The 23629-nt window shown below is 52.3% G+C and overlaps 1 protein-coding gene across 2 annotated transcripts in view; it reads left to right on the forward strand.

Moving 5' to 3' along the window:
- LOC138522067 (RLA class I histocompatibility antigen, alpha chain 19-1-like) overlaps positions 1-23629 on the forward strand; it is a 253678-nt gene that overhangs the window by 225491 nt on the left and 4558 nt on the right. Inside the window, exons 6-7 of one of the 2 annotated variants that reach the window (XR_011283228.1) lie at positions 21398-21449; positions 21716-21753. Coding sequence is in view for 1 of the 2 variants with exons in the window: in XM_069635305.1 (XP_069491406.1) it covers positions 21398-21427; positions 21716-21744 (59 nt within the window). In the remaining variant the exon portion in view is untranslated. The remainder of the gene's footprint in view (positions 1-21397; positions 21450-21715; positions 21754-23629) is intronic. The other variant, XM_069635305.1, reaches the window with a different exon arrangement.

The raw sequence follows: 23629 nt of genomic DNA on the forward strand, positions 1-23629 counted from the left end.
CACCTCCTCCTTGACTCCTCATACTACCTCTGGTTGAACTCCCCTTGTCACCTCCACCGTAACTCCTGGCACCTCCTCCTTGACTCCTCGTATTACTGCCTGCTGAACCGCTAGTCACCTCCTCAGCTTCTTTCCCCTCCTCCTTGACTCCTCATACTTCCTCATCCTGACTCCTCATAGTACCTCCTGCTGAACTCCTCTTGTCACCTCCCCCTTGGCTTCTCTCCCCCCTCCTTGACTCCTCATAATACCTCCTCCTAACTCCTCATACTAACTCCCGCTGAACTCCTCTTGTCTCCCCAAAGTAGGCTTCTCTCACCTCCTCCTTGACTCCTCATACTGCCTCATACTGAACTCATGTTGTCTCCTCCACCTGGCTTCTCTCCCCTCCCCCTTGACTCCTCATACTACCTCCTCCTGACTCCTCATACTGCCTCATACTGAACTCCTGTTGTCTCCGCCACCTGGCTTCTCTCCCCTCCCCCTTGACTCCTCATACTACCTCCTCCTGACTCCTCATACTGCCTCCTGCTGACTCCGCAATCTGCCTCCTGCTGAACCCCTCTTGTCACCTCCACCTTGGCTTCTCTGACCTACTCCTGACTCCTCATACTGCCTCCTGCCGAACTCCTCTTGTCTCCCTGGCCTTGACTCCTTGTACTGCCTCCTGCTGAACTCCTCATCACCTAATCTTTAGCTTCTGTCACTCCTCCTATTTATCTCTCCCACCTGCTCTATAGGCACCTCTTTATCCAGTGCTAGCCTCCTCTCTTCCCCTCTAAACATTGTGATTTCTGAACCTGCATGTGCAGGCCCGGCAGGGTTTGAAATTGCTGGGAGCTATGTAGCTCCTAGTTATAGCCTAGGAGAGCCTGGTTTGCATGACCCCAACAGGTACCAGAACCTACTTTTCACTCCCTAGTTCATCTGGGACCAAACACAAACATTTATGTGACATTAACTCTGTGTGTTTTAGAATGTGTATAATGGAACACTGGGAGACAAGTAGAAGAAGAAAATAACACAATGGGTCTTATGTGATCAAAACAGTTCTGTTCTGCATCTGATGTGGAAGTTAGATTTGCACATACTAGTTACTAGCCGCTTGGCCCGCACAGGCAGCTCCTGCTCGCTCTGTGATGGTGGATACCCAGGAGCTGCTTTTAGCTCCTGCTCGCTCTGTGATGGCAGATACCCAGGAGCTGCTTTTATCTCCTGCTCGTTCTGTGATGGCAGATACCCAGGAGCTGCTTTTAGCTCCTGCTCGCTCTTTGATGGATACCCAGGAGCTGCTTTTAGCTCCTGCTCGCACTGTGATGGCGGATACCCAGGAGCTGCTTTTATCTCCTGCTCGCTCTTTGATGGATACCCAGGAGCTGCTTTTATCTCCTGCTCGTTCTGTGATGGCGGATACCCAGGAGCTGCTTTTAGCTCCTGCTCGCTCTGTGATGTCAGCTACCCAGGAGCTGCTTTTAGCTCCTGCTCGCTCTTTGATGGATACCCAGGAGCTGCTTTTATCTCCTGCTCGTTCTGTGATGGCGGATTCCCAGGAGCTGCTTTTAGCTCCTGCTCGCTCTGTGATGTCAGCTACCCAGGAGCTGCTTTTAGCTCCTGCTCACTCTGTGATGGCGGATACCCAGGAGTTGCTTTTAGCTCCTGCTCGCTCTGTGATGTCGGATACACATGAGCTGTTTTTAGCTCCAGCTCATCAAATCCTTATATCGATCTGTGCGCTGCCACCTCTGCAGGACCACCCGTTCTCAGTGAGCCCTAAACCTTCAATGTAACCAATACCCTGGGTCCTGTTGGCGGCATGGTGGGGGTAGCTGGGTGATCATCCCAAGCCCTCCCTCAGGTCCAGTATCACATGGCTTTTGGTGGCACCCGGCAGGGAAGCTGACTTTTGATTTTCCCCGGGGGAGTGGACAGATTTCAATGAAGTTCCATTTAAAAGTATAGGGACTTCTAGTGCAGGTGGCTGTGCCCAAAGGGTGCTTGGGCCCCGGAGCACCCGCGTACTCAGCGCCCCTGGTCCCTGGCCCCCTTGGTATAATGTTTTCTAACCCTTTTAAATCCTCACGATAATCGTAAGAATCCCTGGGAGCATTACCTCTATCCCACAATGCCTGGGGCTCCCCCAAGCACGTCCTAGTGCACGCACCTTCAATCCTTACCTGTATCCCACAATGCCCGGGGCTTGCACAAGCACCTCCCAGTGCATGCACCTTCAATCCATACCTGTATCCCACAATGCCCGGGGCTCGCCAAAGCACGTCCCAGTCCACGTGCCTTCAAACCTTACCTCTATCCCACAATGCCTGGGGCTTGCACAAGCATGTCCCAGTGCACGTGCCTTCAATCATTACCTTTATCCCACAATGCCTGGAGCTCTGCCAAGCACATCCCAGTGCACGTGCCTTAAATCCTTAACTCTATCCCACAATGCCTGGAGCTCCAACAAGCACGTCCCAATGCACGTGCCTTCAATCCTTACCTCTATGCCACAATGCCTTTGGTTCACCCAAGCACATCCCAGTGCATGCGCCTTCAGTCCTTACCTCTAGCCCCCAAATCCTGGAGCTCTGCCAAGCACGTCCCAATGCAATTGCCTTCAATCCTTACCTCTATGCCACAATTCCGAGGGCTCTCCCATGTATGTCCCAGTGCATGCGCCTTCAATCCTTACCTCTATCCCACAATTCCTGGACCTCCGCCAAGCTTGTCCCAGAGCACATGCCTTAAATCCTTACCTCTATCCCACAATGCCTGGAGCTCCACCAAGCACGTCCCAGTGCACGTGCCTTAAATCCTTACCTCAATCCCACAATGCATGGAGCTCCACCAAGCATGTCCCAGTGCACGTGCCTTAAATCCTTACCTCTAACCCACAAATCCTGGAGCTCTGCCAAGCACGTCCCAATGCAATTGCCTTCAATCCTTACCTCTATGCCACAATGCCTATGGCTCGCCCAAGCATGTCCCAGTGCAGGCGCCTTCAATCCTTACCTCTGTCCCACAATGCCTGGGGCTCTGCCAAGCACGTCCCAGTGCACGCGCCTTCAATCCTTACCTCTATCCCACAATGCCTGGGGCTCTGTCAAGCATGTTCCAGTGCAAGTGCCTTCAAACCTTACCTCTATCCTACAATGCCTGGGGCTCACCCAAGTGTGTCCCAGTGCACATGCCTTCTATCCTTACCTGTATCCCACATGGCCTGGGGCTCACCTGAAGCACGTTCCAGTGCTTGTGACTTCAATCCTTACCTCTATCCTATTTGTATTTATTTGTATTTATTTATTTATAACGCGCAAACCAACAGGCCCGGAGGCATCAGGGCGCAATTTGTACATCCCACAATGCCTGGGGCTCTGCCAATCACGTTCCAGTGCATGTGCCTTCAAACCTTACCTCTATCCCACAATAACTTGGCTCGCCCAAGCTTGTCCCAGTGCACGTGCCATCAATCCTTACCTCTAGCCCACAATACCTGGGGCTCTGCCAAGCATGTCCCAGTGCACGTGCCATCAATCCTTACCTCTATCCCACAATGCCCAGAGGAGCTCGCACAAGCACGTCCTAGTGTACGCGCCTTCAATCCTTACCTCTATCCCACAATGTCTGGGGCTCTGCCAAGCACATTCCATTGCACGTGCCTTTAATCCTTACCTCAATCCCACAATGCACAGAGCTCGTACAAGCACGTCCCAGTGCACGTGCCTTCAAACCTTACCTCTATCCCACAATGCCTGGGGCTCCCCCAAGCATGTCCCAGTGCACGCGCCTTCAATCCTTACCTCTATCCCACAATGTCTGGGGCTCTGCCAAGCACGTCCCAGAGGAGGCGCCTTAAATCCTGACCTCTATCCCGCAATGCCTGGGGCTCTGCCAAGCAGGTCCCATTGCACGTGCCTTGAATCCTAACCTCAATCCCACAATGCATGGAACTCTGCCAATCACGTCCCAATCCACTCGCCTTAAATCCTTACCTCTATCCCACAATTCTTGGGGCTCTGCCAAGCACGTCCCAATGCACGTGCCTTCAATTCTTACCTCTATGCCACAATGCCTTGAGGTCCGCCAAGCACGTCCCAGAGCATGCGCCTTCAATCCTTACCTGTATCCCACAATGCCCGGGGTTTGCCAAAGCACGTTCCAGTGCACATGCATCCAATCCTTACCTCCATCCCACAATGCCTGAGGCTTGCCAAAACATGTCCCAGTGCATGTACCTTTAAGCTTTACCTCTATCCCACAATGCCTGGGGTTTGCACAAGGACGTCCCAATGCATGTGCCTACAATCCTTACCTCTATCCCACAATTCTTGGGGCTCTGCCAAGCTGTCCCAATGCACGTGCCTTCAAGTCTTACCTCTATGCCACAATGCCTGGGGCTCGCCCAAGCATGTCCCAGTGTAGTGCCTTCAATCCTTACCTCTACCCCCACAATGCCTGGGGCTTGCACAAGCATGTCCCAGTGCACGTGCCTTCAATCCTTACCTTTATCCCACAATGCCTGGAGCTCTGCCAAGCACATCCCAGTGCACGTGCCTTAAATCCTTAACTCTATCCCACAATGCCTTCGGTTCACCCAAGCACATCCCAGTGCATGCGCCTTCAGTCCTTACCTCTAGCCCCCAAATCCTGGAGCTCTGCCAAGCACGTCTCAATGCAATTGCCTTCAATCCTTACCTCTATGCCACAATTCCGAGGGCTCTCCCATGTATGTCCCAGTGCATGCGCCTTCAATCCTTACCTCTATCCCACAATTCCTGGACCTCCGCCAAGCATGTCCCAGAGCACACGCCTTAAATCCTTACCTCTATCCCACAATGCCATGGAGCTCCACCAAGCACTTCCCAGTGCACGTGCCTTAAATCCTTACCTCTATGCCGCAATGCCTATGGCTCGCCCAAGCAGGTCCCATTGCACGTGCCTTGAATCCTAACCTCAATCCCACAATGCATGGAACTCTGCCAATCACGTCCCAATCCACTCGCCTTAAATCCTTACCTCTATCCCACAATTCTTGGGGCTCTGCCAAGCACGTCCCAATGCACGTGCCTTCAATTCTTACCTCTATGCCACAATGCCTTGAGGTCCGCCAAGCACGTCCCAGAGCATGCGCCTTCAATCCTTACCTGTATCCCACAATGCCCGGGGTTTGCCAAAGCACGTTCCAGTGCACATGCATCCAATCCTTACCTCCATCCCACAATGCCTGAGGCTTGCCAAAACATGTCCCAGTGCATGTACCTTTAAGCTTTACCTCTATCCCACAATGCCTGGGGTTTGCACAAGGACGTCCCAATGCATGTGCCTACAATCCTTACCTCTATCCCACAATTCTTGGGGCTCTGCCAAGCACATCCCAATGCCCGTGCCATCAAGTCTTACCTCTATGCCACAATGCCTGGGGCTCGCCCAAGCATGTCCCAGTGTAGTGCCTTCAATCCTTACCTCTACCCCACAATGCCTGGGGCTTGCACAAGCATGCCCCAGTGCACGTGCCTTCAATCCTTACCTTTATCCCACAATGCCTGGAGCTCTGCCAAGCACATCCCAGTGCACTTGCCTTAAATCCTTAACTCTATCCCACAATGCCTTTGGTTCACCCAAGCACACCCCAGTGCATGCGCCTTCAGTCCTTACCTCTAGCCCCCAAATCCTGGAGCTCTGCCAAGCACGTCCCAATGCACGTGCCTTCAAGTCTTACCTCTATGCCACAATGCCTGGGGCTCGCCCAAGCATGTCCCAGTGTAGTGCCTTCAATCCTTACCTCTACCCCACAATGCCCGGAGCTCGCACAAGCACGTCCGAGTGTACGTGCCTTCAATCCTAACCTCTATCCCACAATGCCTGGGTCTCTGCTAAGCACGTTCCAGCGCACGTGTCTTCAAACCTTACCTCTATCCCACAATGCCTGGGGCTCCCCCAAGCATGCCCCAGTGCACGTGCCTTCTATCCCACAATGCCCGGTGCTCACACAAGCACATCCCAGTGCATGCACCTTCAATCTTTACCTGTATCCCACAATGCCCGGGGCTTGCACAAGCACGACCCAGTGCACGTGCCTTAAATCCTGACCTCTGTCCCACAATGCCCTGGGCTCGCCTGAAGCATGTCCCAGTGCACGTGCCTTCAATCCGTACCTCATTCCCACAATGCACAGAACTCCGCCAATCACGTCCCAATCCACTCGCCTTAAATCCTTACCGCTAACCCACAATTCTTGGGGCTCTGCCAAGCACGTCCCAATGCACGTGCCTTCAATTCTTACCTCTATGCCACAATGCCTTGAGCTCCGCCAAGAACATCCCAGAGCATGCGCCTTAAATCCTTACCTCTAACCCACAATATCTGGGGCTCGGCCAAGCACTTCCCAGTGCAAATGCTTTCAATCCTTACCTCAATCCCACAATGCCTGGAGCTCCACCAAGCACGTCCCAATGCATGTGCCTTCAATCCTTACCTCTATACCACAATTCTTGGGGCTCTGCCAAGCACGTCCCAATGCACGTGCCTTCAATCCTTACCTCTATGCCACAATGCCTATGGCTCGCCCAAGCATGTCCCAGTGCAGGCGCCTTCAATCCTTACCTCTGTCCCACAATGCCTGGAGCTCTGCCAAGCACGTCCCAGAGCATGCGCCTTAAATCCTTACCTCTATCCCACAATGCCTGGGGCTCTGCCAAGCACATTCCATTGCACATGCCTTTAATCCTTACCTCAATCCCACAATGCCCAGAGCTCGCACAAGCACGTCCCAGTGCACGCGCTTTCAATCCTTACCTCTATCCCACAATGCCTGGGGCTCTGTCAAGCATGTTCCAGTGCAAGTGCCTTCAAACCTTACCTCTATCCTACAATGCCTGGGGCTCACCCACGTGTGTCCCAGTGCACATGCCTTCTATCCCACAATGCCCGAAGCTCGCACAACAAGTCCCAGTGCACGTGCCTTCAATCCTTACCTGTATCCCACATGGCCTGGGGCTCGCCTGAAGCACGTTCCAGTGCACATGCATGCAATCCTTACCCCTATCCCACAATGCCTGGGCTCCCCCAAGCATGTCCCAGTGCTTGTGCCTTAAATCCTTACCTCTATCCTACAATCCCACAATGCCTGGGGCTCTGCCAAGCACATCCCAGTGCACGCACCTTCAATCCTTACCTCTAGCCCACAATACCTGGGGCTCTGCCAAGCACGTTCCAGTGCACGTGCCTTCAAACCTTACCTCTATCCAAGAATGCCTGGGGCTCGCCCAAGCATGTCCCAGTGCACGTGCCTTCAATCCTTATGTCTATCCCACAATGCCCGGAGGAGCTCGCACAAGCACGTGCTAGTGTACGCGCCTTCAATCCTTACCTCTATCCCACAATGCCTGGGGCTCTGCCAAGCACATCCCAGTGCACGCACCTTCAATGCTTACCTCTAGCCCACAATACCTGGGGCTCTGCCAAGCACGTTCCAGTGCACGTGCCTTCAAACCTTACCTCTATCCCAGAATGCCTGGGGCTCGCCCAAGCATGTCCCAGTGCACGCACCTTCAATCCTTACCTCTAGCCCACAATGCCTGGGGCTCTGCCAAGCACATTCCAATGCACGTGCCTTCAAACCTTACCTCTATCCCACAATGCCTGGGGCTCCCCCAAGCATGTCCCAGTGCACATGCCTTCTATCCCACAATGTCCGGAGCTCGCACACGTCCGTCCCAGTGCATGCACCTTCAATCTTTACCTGTATCCAGGAACTCCGCCAAACACGTCCCAATCCACTCGCCTTAAATCCTTACCTCTATACGACAATTCTTGGGGCTCTGCCAAGCACGTCCCAATGCACGTGCCTTCAATCCTTAACTCTATCCCACAATGCCTGGGGCTCCGCCAAGCACTTCCCAGTGCACATGCCTTCAATCCTTACCTCAATCCCACAATGCCTGGACCTCCGCCAAGCACATCACAGTGCACGCGCCTTAAATCCTTACCTCTATCCCACAATGCCTGGAGCTTCATCAAGCACGTCCCAATGCACGTGCCTTCAATCCTTCCCTCTATCCCACAATTCTTGGGGCTCTGCCAAGCACGTCCCAATGCACATGCCTTCAATCCTTACCTCTATGCCACAATGCCTAGGGCTCGCCCAAGCATGTCCCAGTGTACGCGCCTTCAATCCTTACCTCTATCCCACCATGCCTGGAGCTCCGCCAAGCACGTCCCAGAACATGCACCTTCAATCCTTACCTCCATCCCACAATGCCTGGGGCTCCGCCAATCACGTTCCAGTGCATGTGCCTTCAAACCTTACCTCTATCCCACAATAACTTGGCTCGCCCAAGCTTGTCCCAGTGCACGTGCCATCAATCCTTACCTCTATCCCACAATACCTGGGGCTCTGCCAAGCACGTTCCAGTGCACGTGCCTTCAAATCTTACCTCTATCCCACAATGCCTGGGGCTCGCCCAAGCATGTCCCAGTGCACGTGCCTTCAATCCTTGCCTCTATCCCACAATGCCCGGAGCTTGCACAAGCACGTCCGAGTGTACGTGCCTTCAATCCTAACCTCTATCCCACAATGCCTGGGGCTCTGCCAAGCACATTCCAGTGCATGTGCCTTCAAACCTTACCTCTATCCTACAATGCCTGGGCTCCCCCAAGCATGTCCCAGTGCACGTGCCTTCTATCCCACAATGCCCGGTGCTCGCACAAGCACATCCCAGTGCATGCACCTTCAATCTTTACCTGTATCCCACAATGCCCGGGGCTTGCACAAGCACGACCCAGAGCATGCGCCTTAATTCCTGACCTCTATCCCACAATGCCTGGGGCTCGCCTGAAGTATGTCCCAGTGCACGTGCCTTCAATCCTTACCTCAATCCCACAATGCATGGAACTCTGCCAATCACGTCCCAATCCACTCGCCTTAAATTCTTACCTTTATCCCACAATACTTGGGGCTCTACCAAGCACGTCCCAATGCACGTGCCTTCAATTCTTACCTCTATGCCACAATGCCTTGAGCTCCGCCAAGCACGTCCCAGAGCATGCGCCTTAAATCCTTTCCTCAATCCCACAATGCCTGGGGCTCTGCCAAGCATGTCCCAGAGCACACGCCTTAAATCCTTACCTCTTTCCCACAATGCCTGGAGCTCCGCCAAGCACGTCCCAGAGCATGCGTCTTAAATCCTTACCTCTATCCCACAATGCCTGGGGCTCCACCAAGCACTTCCCAGTGCACATGCCTTCAATCCTTACCTCTATACCACAATCCTTGGGGCTCTGCCAAGCACGTCCCAATGCACGTGCCTTCAAACCTTACCTCTATCCCACAATGCCTGGAGCTCCCCCAAGCATGTCCCAGTGCCTTCTATCCCACAATGCCCGGAGCTCGCACACACCCGTCCCAGTGCATGCACCTTCAATCTTTACCTGTATCCCACAATGCATGGAACTCCGCCAATCACGTCCCAATCCACTCGCCTTAAATCCTTACCTCTATACGACAATTCTTGGGGCTCTGCCAAGCACGTCCCAATGCACATGCCTTCAATCCTTACCTCTATACCACAATTCTTGGGGCTCTGCCAAGCACGTCCCAATGCACGTGCCTTCAATTCTTACCTCTATGCCACAATGCCTGGAGCTCCGCCAAGCACGTCCCAGAGCATGCGCCATAAATCCTTACCGCTATCCCACAATGCCTGGGGCTCCACCAAGCACTTCCCAGTGCACATGCCTTCAATCCTTACCTCAATCCCAAAATGCCTGGAGCACCACCAAGCACGTCCCAATGCACGTGCCTTCAATCCTTACCTCTATACCACAATCCTTGGGGCTCTGCCAAGCACGTCCCAATGCACGTGCTGTCAATCCTTACCTCTATGCCACAATGCCATTGGCTCGCCCAAGCATGTCCCAGTGCAAGCGCCTTCAATCCTTACCTCTATCCCACAATGCCTGGGGCTCTGCCAAGCACGTGCCATTGCACATGCCTTCAATCCTTACCTCTATCCCACAATGCCCGGAACTCGCACAACATGTCCCAGTGCACATGCCTTCAATCCTTACCTGTATCCCACAATGCCTGGGGCTCTGCCAAGCACATTCCAGTGCATGTGCCTTCAAACCTTACCTCTATCCCACAATGCCTGGGGCTCCCCCAAGCATGTCCCAGTGCACGTGCCTTCAATCCTTACCTGTATCCCACAATGCATGGAACTCCGCCAATCACGTCCCAATCCACTCGCCTTAAATCCTTACCTCTATACGACAATTCTTGGGGCTCTGCCAAGCATGTCCCAATGCACGTGCCTTCAATCCTTACCTCTATCCCACAATGCCTGGGGCTCCGCCAAGCACTTCCCATTGCACATGCCTTCAATCCTTACCTCTTTCCCACAATGCCTGGAGCTCCGCCAAGCACATTCCAGCACACGCGCCTTCAATCCTTACCTCAATCCCACAATGCCTGGAGCTCCGCCAAGCACATCCCAGTGCACGCGCCTTAAATCCTGACCTCTATCCCACAATGCCTGGAGCTTCACCAAGCACGTCCCAATGCACATGCCTTCAATCCTTACCTCTATGCCACAATGCCTAGGGCTCGCCCAAGCATGTCCCAGTGCACGTGCCTTCAATCCTTACCTCTGTCCTACAATGTCTGGGGCTCTGCAAAGCATGTCCCAAAGCATGCACCTTAAATCCTGACCTCTAGCTGACAATGAGTGGGGCTCTGCCAAGCACGTTCCAGTGCATGTGCCTTCAAATCTTACCTCTATCCCACAATGCCTGGGGCTCGCCCAAGCATGTCCCAGTGCACGTGCCTTCAATCCTTGCCTCTATCCCACAATGCCCGGAGCTCGCACAAGCACGTCCGAGTGGACGTGCCTTCAATCCTAACCTCTATCCCACAATGCCTGGGGCTCTGCCAAGCACATTCCAGTGCACGTGCCTTCAAACCTTACCTCTATCCCAGAATGCCTGGGGCTCCCCCACGCATATCCCAGTGCACGTGCCTTCTATCCCACAATGCCTGGAGCTCGCACAAGCACATCCCAGTGCATGCACCTTCAATCTTTACCTGTATCCCATAATGCCCGGGGCTTGCACAAGCACGACCCAGTGCACGCGCCTTAAATCCTGACCTCTATCCCACAATGCCTGGGGCTCGCCTGAAGCATGTCCCAGTGCACGTGCCTTCAATCTTTACCTCAATCCCACAATGCATGGAACTCTGCCAATCACGTCCCAATCCACTCGCCTTAAATACTTACCTCTATACCACAATCCTTGGGGCTCTGCCAAGCACGTCCCAATGCACGTGCCTTCAATTCTTACCTCTATGCCACAATGCCTATGGCTCGCCCAAGCATGTCCGAGTGCAAGCGTCTTCAATCCTTATTTCTATCCCACAATGCCTGGGGCTCTGCCAAGCACGTACCATTGCGCGTGCCTTCAATCCTTACCTCTATCCCACAATGCCCGGAACTCGCACAACATGTCCCAGTGCACGTGCCTTCAATCCTTACCTGTATCCCACAATGCCTGGGGCTCTGCCAAGCACATTCCAGTGCATGTGCCTTCAAACCTTACCTCTATCCCACAATGGCTGGGGCTCCCACAAGCATGTCCCAGTGCACGTGCCTTCTATCCCACAATGCCCGGAGCTCGCACACGCCCGTCCCAGTGCATGCACCTTCAATCTTTACCTGTATCCCACAATGCATGGAACTCCACCAATCACGTCCCAATCCACTCGCCTTAAATCCTTACCTCTATATGACAATTCTTGGGGCTCTGCCAAGCATGTCCCAATGCACGTGCCTTCAATCCTTACCTCTATCCCACAATGCCTGGGGCTCCGCCAAGCACTTCCCAGTGCACATGCCTTCAATCCTTACCTCTTTCCCACAATGAATGGAGCTCCGCCAAGCACATCCCAGTGCACGCGGCTTCAATCCTTACCTCAATCCGACAATGGGTGGAGCTCCGCCAAGCACATCCTAGTGCACGTGCCTTAAATCCTGACCTCTATCCCACAATGCCTGGAGCTTCACCAAGCACATCCCAATTGACGTGCCTTCAATCCTTACCTCTATCCCACAATTATTGGGGCTCTGCCAAGCACGTCCCAATCCACTCGGCGTAAATCCTTACCTCTATACCACAATTCTTGGGGCTCTGCCAAGCACGTCCCAATGCACGTGCCTTCAATCCTTACCTCTATGCCACAATGCCTATGGCTCGCCCAAGCATGTCCCAGTGCACGCGCCTTCAATCCTTACCTCTATCCCACAATGCCTGGGTCTCCGCCAATCACGTTCCAGTGCATGTGCCTTCAAACCTTACCTCTATCCCACAATAACTCGGCTCGCCCAAGCCTGTCCCAGTGGACGTGCCATCAATCCTTACCTCTATCCCACAATACCTGGGGCTCTGCCAAGCACGTTCCAGTGCACGTCCCTTCAAATCTTACCTCTATCCCACAATGCCAGGGGCTCGCCTGAAGCATGTCCCAGTGCACATGCCTTCAATCCTTACCTCAATCCCAAAATGCCTGGAGCTCCACCAAGCACGTCCCAATGCACGTGCCTTCAATCCTTACCTCTATACCACAATCCTTGGGGCTCTGCCAAGCACGTCCCAATGAACGTGCCGTCAATCCTTACCTCTATGCCACAATGCCCGGAACTCGCACAACATGTCCCAGTGCAAGCGCCTTCAATCCTTACCTCTATCCCACAATGCCTGGGGCTCTGTCAAGCACGTGCCTTCAAACCTTACCTCTATCCCACAATGCATGGAACTCCACCAATCACGTCCCAATCCACTCGCCTTAAATCCTTACCTCTATATGACAATTCTTGGGGCTCTGCCAAGCATGTCCCAATGCACGTGCCTTCAATCCTTACCTCTATCCCACAATGCCTGGGGCTCCGCCAAGCACTTCCCAGTGCACATGCCTTCAATCCTTACCTCTTTCCCACAATGCCTGGAGCTCCGCCAAGCACATCCCAGTGCACGCGCCTTCAATCCTTACCTCAATCCCACAATGCCTGGAGCTCCGCCAAGCACATCCCAGTGCACGTGCCTTAAATCCTGACCTCTATCCCACAATGCCTGGAGCTTCACCAAGCACATCCCAATTGACGTGCCTTCAATCCTTACCTCTATCCCACAATTATTGGGGCTCTGCCAAGCACGTCCCAATCCACTCGGCTTAAATCCTTACCTCTATACCACAATTCTTGGGGCTCGCCCAAGCATGTCCCAGTGCACACGCCTTCAATCCTTACCTCTATCCCACCATGCCTGGAGCTCCGCCAAGCACGTCCCAGAGCATGCACCTTCAATCCTTACCTCTATCCCACAATACCTGGGGCTCTGCCAAGCACGTTCCAGTGCACGTGCCTTCAAATCTTACCTCTATCCCACAATGCCAGGGGCTCGCCTGAAGCATGTCCCAGTGCACATGCCTTCAATCCTTACCTCAATCCCAAAATGCCTGGAGCTCCACCAAGCACGTCCCAATGCACGTGCCTTCAATCCTTACCTCTATACCACAATCCTTGGGGCTCTGCCAAGCACGTCCCAATGAACGTGCCGTCAATCCTTACCTCTATGCCACAATGCCCGGAACTCGCACAACATGTCCCAGTGCAAGCGCCTTCAATCCTTACCTCTATCCCACAATGCCTGGGGCTCTGCCAAGCACGTGCCTTCAAACCTTACCTCTATCCCACAATGCTTGGAGCTCCCCCAAGCATGTCCCAGTGCACGTGCCTTCTATCCCACAATGCCCGGAGCTCGCACACGCCCGTCCCAGTGCATGCACCTTCAATCTTTACCTGTATCCCACAATGCATGGAACTCCGCCAATCACGTCCCAATCCACTCGCCTTAAATCCTTACCTCTATCCCACAATGCCTGGGGCTCTGCCAAGCACGTGCCTTCAAACCTTACCTCTATCCCACAATGCCTGGGGCTCCCCCAAGCATGTCCCAGTGCACGTGCCTTCTATCCCACAATGCCCGGAGCTCGCACACGCCGGTCCCAGTGCATGCACCTTCAATCTTTACCTGTATCCCACAATGCATGGAACTCCGCCAATCACGTCCCAATCCACTTGCCTTAAATCCTTACCTCTATCCCACAATGCGGGCTCGCCTGAAGCATGTCCCAGTGCACATGCCTTCAATCCTTACCTCAATCCCACAATGCATGGAACTCTGCCAATCACGTCCCAATCCACTCGCCTTAAATCCTTACCTCTATACCACAATGCCTGGGGCTCCACCAAGCACATCCCAGTGCACTTGCCTTCAATCCTTACCTCTTTCCCACAATGCCTGGAGCTCCGCCAAGCACATCCCAGTGCATGCGCCTTCAATCCTTACCTCAATCCCACAATGCCTGGAGCTCCAGCAAGCACATCCCAGTGCACGCGCCTTAAATCCTGACCTCTATCCCACAATGCCTGGAGCTTCACCAAGCACGTCCCAAGGCACGTGCCTTCAATCCTTACCTCTATCCCACAATTATTGGGGCTCTGCCAAGCACGTCCCAATGCACATGCCTTCAATCCTTACCTCTATGCCACAATGCCTAGGGCTCGCCCAAGCATGTCCCAGTGCACGCGCCTTCAATCCTTACCTCTATCCTACAATGTCTGGGGCTCTGCCAAGCACGCGCCTTAAATCCTGACCTCTAGCCCACAATGCGTGGGGCTCTGCTAAGCATGTCCCATTGCACGTGCCTTCAATCCTTACCTCAATCCCACAATGTATGGAACTCTGCCAATCACGTCCCAATCCACTCGGCTTAAATCCTTACCTCTATACCACAATTCTTGGGGCTCTGCCAAGCACGTCCCAATGCACGTGCCTTCAATCCTTACCTCTATGCCACAATGCCTATGGCTCGCCCAAGCATGTCCCAGTGCACGCGCCTTCAATCCCTACCTCTATCCCACCATGCCTGGAGCTCCACCAAGCACGTCCCAGAGCATGCACCTTCAATCCTTACCTCTATCCCACAATGCCTGGGTCTCCGCCAATCACGTTCCAGTGCATATGCCTTCAAACCTTACCTCTATCCCACAATAACTCGGCTCGCCCAAACCTGTCCAGTGCACGTGCCATCAATCCTTACCTCTATCCCACAATACCTGGGGCTCTGCCAAGCACGTTCCAGTGCACGTGCCTTCAAATCTTACCTCTATCCCACAATGCCTGGGGCTCACCCAAGCATGTCCCAGTGCACGTGCCTTCAATCCTTGCCTCTATCCCACAATGCCCGGAGCTCGCACAAGCACGTCCGAGTGTACGTGCCTTCAATCCTAACCTCTATCCCACAATGCCTGGGGCTCGCCTGAAGCATGTCCCAGTGCACATGCCTTCAATCCTTACCTCAATCCCACAATGCATGGAACTCTGCCAATCACGTCCCAATCCACTCGCCTTAAATCCTTACCTCTATACGACAATGCCTGGGGCTCCACCAAGCACTTCCGAGTGCACATGCCTTCAATCCTTACCTCAATCCCAAAATGCCTGGAGCTCCACCAAGCACGTCCCAATGCACGTGCCTTCAATCCTTACCTCTATACCACAATCCTTCGGGCTCTGCCAAGCATGTCCCAATGCACGTGCCGTCAATCCTTACCTCTATGCCACAATGCCTATGGCTCGCCCAAGCATGTCCCAGTGCAAGCGCCTTCAATCCTTACCTCTATCCCACAATGCCTGGGGCTCTGCCAAGCACGTGCCATTGCACGTGCCTTCAATCCTTACCTCTATCCCACAATGCCCGGAACTCGCACAACACGTCCCAGTGCACGTGCCTTAAATCCTGACCTCTTGCCCACAATGAGTGGGGCTCTGCCAAGCACGTTCCAGTGCACGTGCCTTCAAATCTTACCTCTATCCCACAATGCTTGGGGCTCACCCAAGCGTGTCCCAGTGCACGTGCCTTCAATCCTTACCTGTATCCCATAATGCCCAGCGCTTGCACAAGCATGTCCCAGTGCACTCACCTTCAATCCTTACCTCTATCCCACAATGCCTGGGGCTCTGCCAAGCACGTGCCATTGCACGTGCCTTCAATCCTTACCTCTATCCCACAATGCCCGGAACTCGCACAACACGTCCCAGTGCACGTGCCTTAAATCCTGACCTCTAGCCCACAATGAGTGGGGCTCTGCCAAGCACGTTCCAGTGCACGTGCCTTCAAATCTTACCTCTATCCCACAATGCTTGGGGCTCACCCAAGCGTGTCCCAGTGCACGTGCCTTCAATCCTTACCTGTATCCCATAATGCCCAGCGCTTGCACAAGCATGTCCCAGTGCACTCACCTTCAATCCTTACCTGTATCCCACATGGCCTGGGACTCGCCTGAAGCACGTTCCAGTGCACATGCATGCAATCCTTACCTCTATCTCACAATGCCTGGGGCTCGCCCAAGCACGTCCCAGTGCATGCGCCTTCAATCCTTACCTCTATCCCACAATGCCCTGGGCTCGCACAAGGACATCCCATTTCACGCACCTTCAATCCTTACCTCTATCCCACAATGCCTGGAGCTCCGCGAAGCACGCCCCATTGCAGGCACCTTCAATCCCTGCAAACATTTTACTCCAGCCTTGCAAACTGCTTAACCAATCACATTTGAGCATGTGCCCGACAAGCTTAAATGTATACAATTTCATACTGAACGTATTTTGTTAAAAATTATTGCAGTCAGACCACTTAAAGAAAACAATGAGACGTATTCTGATTCTACCGCAAACAAAAATGAATTGGTGGAACTCTATTCAGCTGTGTGTATGAGCAGAACTGTCACATGTTTTCCTGTGGGGAAACCCTGACACATGCAAAGCACTGTATGTCTTTTCACACCACTTTTGGACCGATGGACTGATTTCTCCAAACCTTTCAAATATTTGCTAATAGGTTGTCAAACGTTTCTGGAAAGTTTTGTACGCATTCGTGAAAAAGTTCGAATGTTATGAACAATAGAATTGAGCAAAATGCTAGCAAAGTTGTGTCTTCACTATAGATCAAAAACTGTTGACCTGTTTAAAAAACAATTCTATATTTGGGGTCAGGGTCTGCTGCATTTCTCTCCCCTGGGATTTGGGCATCTCTGGTCCAGATTCAGGGGTTACAGAGAGTATGCAATGCTTGCAGAGCTTTGTGGAGGGGGTTTGAGTGTATGAACCAACAGTGTGAGTGACTTGCTGTTTCTACCCAGGCCTTGTGTATGGCTCAAATACTGTGTATTATGTTATGTTACCCTGCTTTCATACTGTGCCAGCGCCTGATCCTTGCCCGTGGCTTCTTCTGCCCACACCCGGGGTGCCCCATCGTATATGCCCTGTGTACATGCCTTGTGTATGGCTCAAATACTGTGTATTATGTTATGTTACCCTGCTTTCATACTGTGCCAGCGCCTGATCCTTGCTCGTGGCATCTTCTGCCCACACCCGGGGTTCCCCATCTTATATGCCCTGTGTACATGCCTTGTGTATGGCTCAAATACTGTGTATTATGTTATGTTACCCTGCTTTCATACTGTGCCAGCGCCTGATCCTTGCCCGTGGCATCTTCTGCCCACACCTGGGGTGCCCCATCTTATATGCCCTGTGTACATGCCTTGTGTATGGCTCAAATACTGTGTATTATGTTATGTTACCCTGCTTTCATACTGTGCCAGCGCCTGGTCCTTGCCCGTGGCATCTTATGCCTCTGCCCGCCCGGGGTGCCTCCTCTTATATGCCCTGTGTACATGCCTTGTGTATGGCTCAAATACTGTGTATTATGTTATGTTACTCTGCTTTTATACTGTGCCAGCGCCTGATCCTTGCCCGTGGCATCTTCTGCCCACACCCGGGGTGCCTCCTCTTATATGCCCTGTGTACATGCCTTGTGTATGGCTCAAATACTGTGTATTATGTCATGTTACCCTGCTTTCATACTGTGCCAGCGCCTGATCCTTGCCCGTGGCTTCTTCTGCCCACACCCGGGGTGCCCCATCTTATATGCCTTGTGTACATGCCTTGTGTATGGCTCCAAATACTGTGTATTATGTTATGTTACTCTGCTTTCATACTGTGCCAGCGCCTGATCCTTGCCCGTGGCTTCTTCTGGCCCCGCCCGGGGTGCCCCCTCTTATATGCCTTGTGTACATGCCTTGTGTATTATGTTATGTTACTCTGCTTTTATACTGTGCCAGCGCCTGATCCTTGCCCGTGGCTTCTTCTGGCCCCACCCGGGGTGCCCCCTCTTATATGCCTTGTGTACATGCCTTGTGTATGGCTCAAATACTGTGTATTATGTTATGTTACTGTGCTTTTATACTGTGCCAGCGCCTGATCCTTGCCCGTGGCATCTTCTGCCCACACCCGGGGTGCCTCCTCTTATATGCCCTGTGTACATGCCTTGTGTATGGCTCAAATACTGTGTATTATGTCATGTTACTCTGCTTTCATACTGTGCCAGCGCCTGATCCTTGCCCGTGGCTTCTTCTGGCCCCACCCGGGGTGCCCCCTCTTATATGCCTTGTGTACATGCCTTGTGTATGGCTCAAATACTGTGTATTATGTTATGTTACTGTGCTTTTATACTGTGCCAGCGCCTGATCCTTGCCCGTGGCATCTTCTGCCCACACCCGGGGTGCCTCCTCTTATATGCCCTGTGTACATGCCTTGTGTATGGCTCAAATACTGTGTATTATGTCATGTTACTCTGCTTTCATACTGTGCCAGCGCCTGATCCTTACCCGTGGCTTCTTCTGCCCACACCCGGGGTGCCCCATTTTATATGCCTTGTGTACATGCCTTGTGTATGGCTCAAATACTGTGTATTATGTTATGTTACCCTGCTTTCATACTGTGCCAGCGCCTGATCCTTGCCCGTGGCTTCTTCTGCCCACACCCGGGGTGCCCCATCTTATATGCCTTGTGTCCAGGCCTTGTGTATGGCTCAAATACTGTGTATTATGTTATGTTACTATGCTTTCATACTGTGCCAGCGCCTGATCCTTGCCCGTGGCATCTTCTGTCTCTGCCCGCCCGGGGTGCTCCATCTTGTATGCCTTGTGTACATGCCTTGAGTATGGCTAGAATACTGTGTTATATTACTTTACTCTGCTTTCATACTGTGCCAGCGCCCGAACCTTGCCCGTGGCATCTTGTGCCCCTGCCAGGGGTGCCCCATCTTATATGGATTGTCTTCTGAAGAAAGTCAGAGAATAGATGTGTTGCGATAGCCTAAGCAATTTGGTTCCAAGGCAGGTTTGGAGAGCTATGAATTACATATCGATTAATGTCATGAATAGATTCTACACAACCTAACCCCCCACCTAGATCCCCCTTACAGCCTTGCTACCAGTCACTGATTATACAGTAAGTGCAAGCTGCCTAGCCCCTCTCTCACAGCCTTCCCGTCAGTCACTGATTATACAGTAAGTGCAAGCTGCCTAGCCCCCCTTACAGTCTTGCTACCAGTCACTGATTATATAGTAAGTGCAAGCTGCCTAGCCCCCCTTACAGTCTTGCTACCAGTCACTGATTATATAGTAAGTGCAAGCTGCCTAGCCCCCCTTACAGCCTTGCTACCAGTCACTGATTATACAGTAAGTGCAAGCTGCCTAGCCCCCCTTACAGTCTTGCTACCAGTCACTGATTATACAGTAAGTGCAAGCTGCCTAGCCCCCCTTACAGTCTTGCTACCAGTCACTGATTATACAGTAAGTGCAAGCTGCCTAGCCCCCCTTACAGTCTTGCTACCAGTCACTGATTATACAGTAAGTGCAAGCTGCCTAGCCCCTCTCTCACAGCCTTCCCGTCAGTCACTGATTATACAGTAAGTGCAAGCTGCCTAGCCCCCCTTACAGTCTTGCTACCAGTCACTGATTATACAGTAAGTGCAAGCTGCCTAGCCCCCCTTACAGCCTTGCTACCAGTCACTGATTATACAGTAAGTGCAAGCTGCCTAGCCCCCCTTACAGTCTTGCTACCAGTCACTGATTATACAGTAAGTGCAAGCTGCCTAGCCCCCCTTACAGTCTTGCTACCAGTCACTGATTATACAGTAAGTGCAAGCTGCCTAGCCCCCCTTACAGCCTTGCTACCAGTCACTGATTATACAGTAAGTGCAAGCTGCCTAGCCCCTCTCTCACAGCCTTCCCGTCAGTCACTGATTATACAGTAAGTGCAAGCTGCCTAGCCCCCCTTACAGCCTTGCTACCAGTCACTGATTATACAGTAAGTGCAAGCTGCCTAGCCCCTCTCTCACAGCCTTCCCGTCAGTCACTGATTATACAGTAAGTGCAAGCTGCCTAGCCCCCCCTTACAGTCTTGCTACCAGTCACTGATTATACAGTAAGTGCAAGCTGCCTAGCCCCCCTTACAGCCTTGCTACCAGTCACTGATTATACAGTAAGTGCAAGCTGCCTAGCCCCCCTTACAGTCTTGCTACCAGTCACTGATTATACAGTAAGTGCAAGCTGCCTAGCCCCCCTTACAGTCTTGCTACCAGTCACTGATTATACAGTAAGTGCAAGCTGCCTAGCCCCCCTTACAGTCTTGCTACCAGTCACTGATTATACAGTAAGTGCAAGCTGCCTAGCCCCCCTTACAGTCTTGCTACCAGTCACTGATTATATAGTAAGTGCAAGCTGCCTAGCCCCCCTTACAGTCTTGCTACCAGTCACTGATTATATAGTAAGTGCAAGCTGCCTAGCCCCCCTTACAGTCTTGCTACCAGTCACTGATTATACAGTAAGTGCAAGCTGCCTAGCCCCCCTTACAGCCTTGCTACCAGTCACTGATTATACAGTAAGTGCAAGCTGCCTAGCCCCCCCTCTCACAGCCTTCCCACCAGTCACTGATTATACAGTAAGTGCAAGCTGCCTAGCCCCCCTTACAGCCTTGCTACCAGTCACTGATTATACAGTAAGTGCAAGCTGCCTAGCCCCTCTCTCACAGCCTTCCCGTCAGTCACTGATTATACAGTAAGTGCAAGCTGCCTAGCCCCCCCTCTCACAGCCTTCCCACCAGTCACTGATTATACAGTAAGTGCAAGCTGCCTAGCCCCCCTTACAGCCTTGCTACCAGTCACTGATTATACAGTAAGTGCAAGCTGCCTAGCCCCCCTTACAGTCTTGCTACCAGTCACTGATTATACAGTAAGTGCAAGCTGCCTAGCCCCCCTTACAGTCTTGCTACCAGTCACTGATTATACAGTAAGTGCAAGCTGCCTAGCCCCCCTCACAGCCTTGCTACCAGTCACTGATTATACAGTAAGTGCAAGCTGTCTAGCCCCCCTTACAGTCTTGCTACCAGTCACTGATTATACAGTAAGTGCAAGCTGCTTGCTCACTCTCCTTATTTTATTTTTCAGTAAAAGACGGCTACACTCCACCGAGAGAAAGTGTGTGACTTCGGAATTGTGGGTGAGTTTTCTTAGTTATCTGGGCGTGGGGGGTGGGGAGATGCTCTTGTGATGCCCCTGAACCTTTGATGTCATAGTTTGATTGATTATCATTGGCCGATCATCACCAGAGACTCTCTTCACTAAGATTTTCAATAAACAGTCCCTTGTAATGTTATTCATTTTTTGAATTAATAAAGATTTGTATGCAAAAAAAGCTAAAACCTCTTTTAAAGAAAACAAGTGAAGCCTCACGCGGTGTCCGTCTTTCTTCTCTGTCCATATCAGGTCCTGCTGATGTCATCCAGCGCCTCTAATGCCTGAAGGTAGGGTACGGCGCCCCGTTGTTGCCATCTCCAGAAAATGCCAAACACAAATGAGTAGTCTATATGAGGATGTTTTAGGATGTGTCTGAAGGCCTGCTCCGTTTATGTGAACGTCCAGAGTTGTTACCCCAGAGCCCATGTTTTAGTAGCTTGAGTAGGTTTTGTTAGCAGGTGGGTCAAGGCTTCTCCCCCCTTTCCTCGCCTGTTGGTGGGGTTAGACGAGCACTCTACACCGCACTCAGAAAGGAAGTGCAGTGGACGAGGAAGCAGCTATCATACAGTGGTTAGTGTCACTACTTTCCATCGCTGTTAAGCTGTGTACATTATTTAAGGAAAGTTGATGTCAATTCTAGAAACGTACAAGTCTCTGGGGTTAAACGCTTATAATCTCTTAACAGTTGGAGCCAACGTCACAGACAGTTAGGACTCACTGATGCTCGGTACAGTGAGTACTCAAAGATTAGGCATATAGAGGGGCAGGGGGGGCAGGACCACCCTCCACTCCACCATGATGCAGAGCTTCTTTGGAATACTGGTTGGTAACTTACAGAGGTGGTAATTGTGAGTTGTGGTCCTGAGCAGTTATCGGTGGAAGGGGGAATATGACCCCCAGTTGGCCCTCTTGTGCCTCCTTCATGGAAGGTTGGCTCTTTGAAAGTAACACTTGCAGGTGCTCTGCTCTGGGTAGAGTTACAGGCTTCATGGAAGAAGCTCGGCAGGTACCAGGTGTTGGGATCTGCTCTGGGTAGAGTTACAGGCCTCATGGGAGAAGCTCGGCAGGTCCAGGCATCGGGATCTGCTCTGGTTAGAGGTACAGGCCTCATGGAAGAAGCTCAGCAGGTCCCAGGCGTTGGAATCTGCTCTGGTTAGAGGTACAGGCCTCATGGGAGAAGCTCGGCAGGTCCCAGGCATCGGGATCTGCTCTGGGTAGAGGCGCAGGCCTCATGGAACAAGCTTGGCAGGTCCCAGGCGTTGGGATCTGCTCTGGGTAGAGTTACAGGCCTCATGGGAGAAGCTTGGCAGGTCCCAGGCATTGGGATCCACTTCTTTGGATGCTTTGAGAGGAGCGGCTGGAAAGAAGGGGCAAAAAATGCTTGTGTTTCAATTCCAAATGTGCAGCCAGTGAAATAACTTCACCCACAGGACCAGATGCTGGTAACACCATCAGGCCCCTGGATACATTGTGAGAACCTTTCCCCAGGGTTTACTATTAAGTTATCAGTTATCAGTATCAATGGATACCCTGGAGTATGGGTGCAGAGCTCATGGGGGGGGAGGCTGACTCTTGAGTTCACATTTCTTAATCCTTCCAAGAATGGAAGAATCCCATACCTGCTCTTGAATTGAGAGCCCTTCTTGGCTGTCAGTCATGTCCTTCTTTTTATTTTACTTCAGTTTGTTGTGGTGCATCCGGACCCCCCCCCGTCCCCACCTCTGTGTGTTTTACCTGAACAGGCAGGGGGCGCACATTCTTCCAGGCTTTGTTGGATAGGTCTCCAGCTCGGGGGGAGGGTCATCTTGGACAGAGTTTCTCCTGCGGGGGTTCATGTTCTGGATGCGATTTTAGCAGAAGTGGGCGATCTTAGCAGAAGTGGGCGATCTTAGCAGAAGTGGGCGATCTTAGCAGAAGTGGGCGATCTTAGCAGAAGCGGGTGATCTTAGCAGAAGTGGGCGATCTTAGCAGACTTCAGTTCGCTGCTCGCAGGTGGAAGCTATATCTGCAGGTGGTTCAGTACATGTTCTATCCTTGTGGATGGATTGTATTATTTAGAAAATGCTCTTGCCTCACTGGGTGAGTGGGAAAGGGTCCGGCGGATGCCTTCTGTCTGGAATGGTAAGGAAAGGCTCTTTCACCGTCTCTCCAACACCAGTGACT

Source organism: Ambystoma mexicanum, chromosome 13 (genome assembly GCF_040938575.1).
Source record: "Ambystoma mexicanum isolate Mex_15411 chromosome 13, UKY_AmexF1_1, whole genome shotgun sequence".
Taxonomy (NCBI): Eukaryota; Metazoa; Chordata; class Amphibia; order Caudata; family Ambystomatidae; genus Ambystoma; species Ambystoma mexicanum.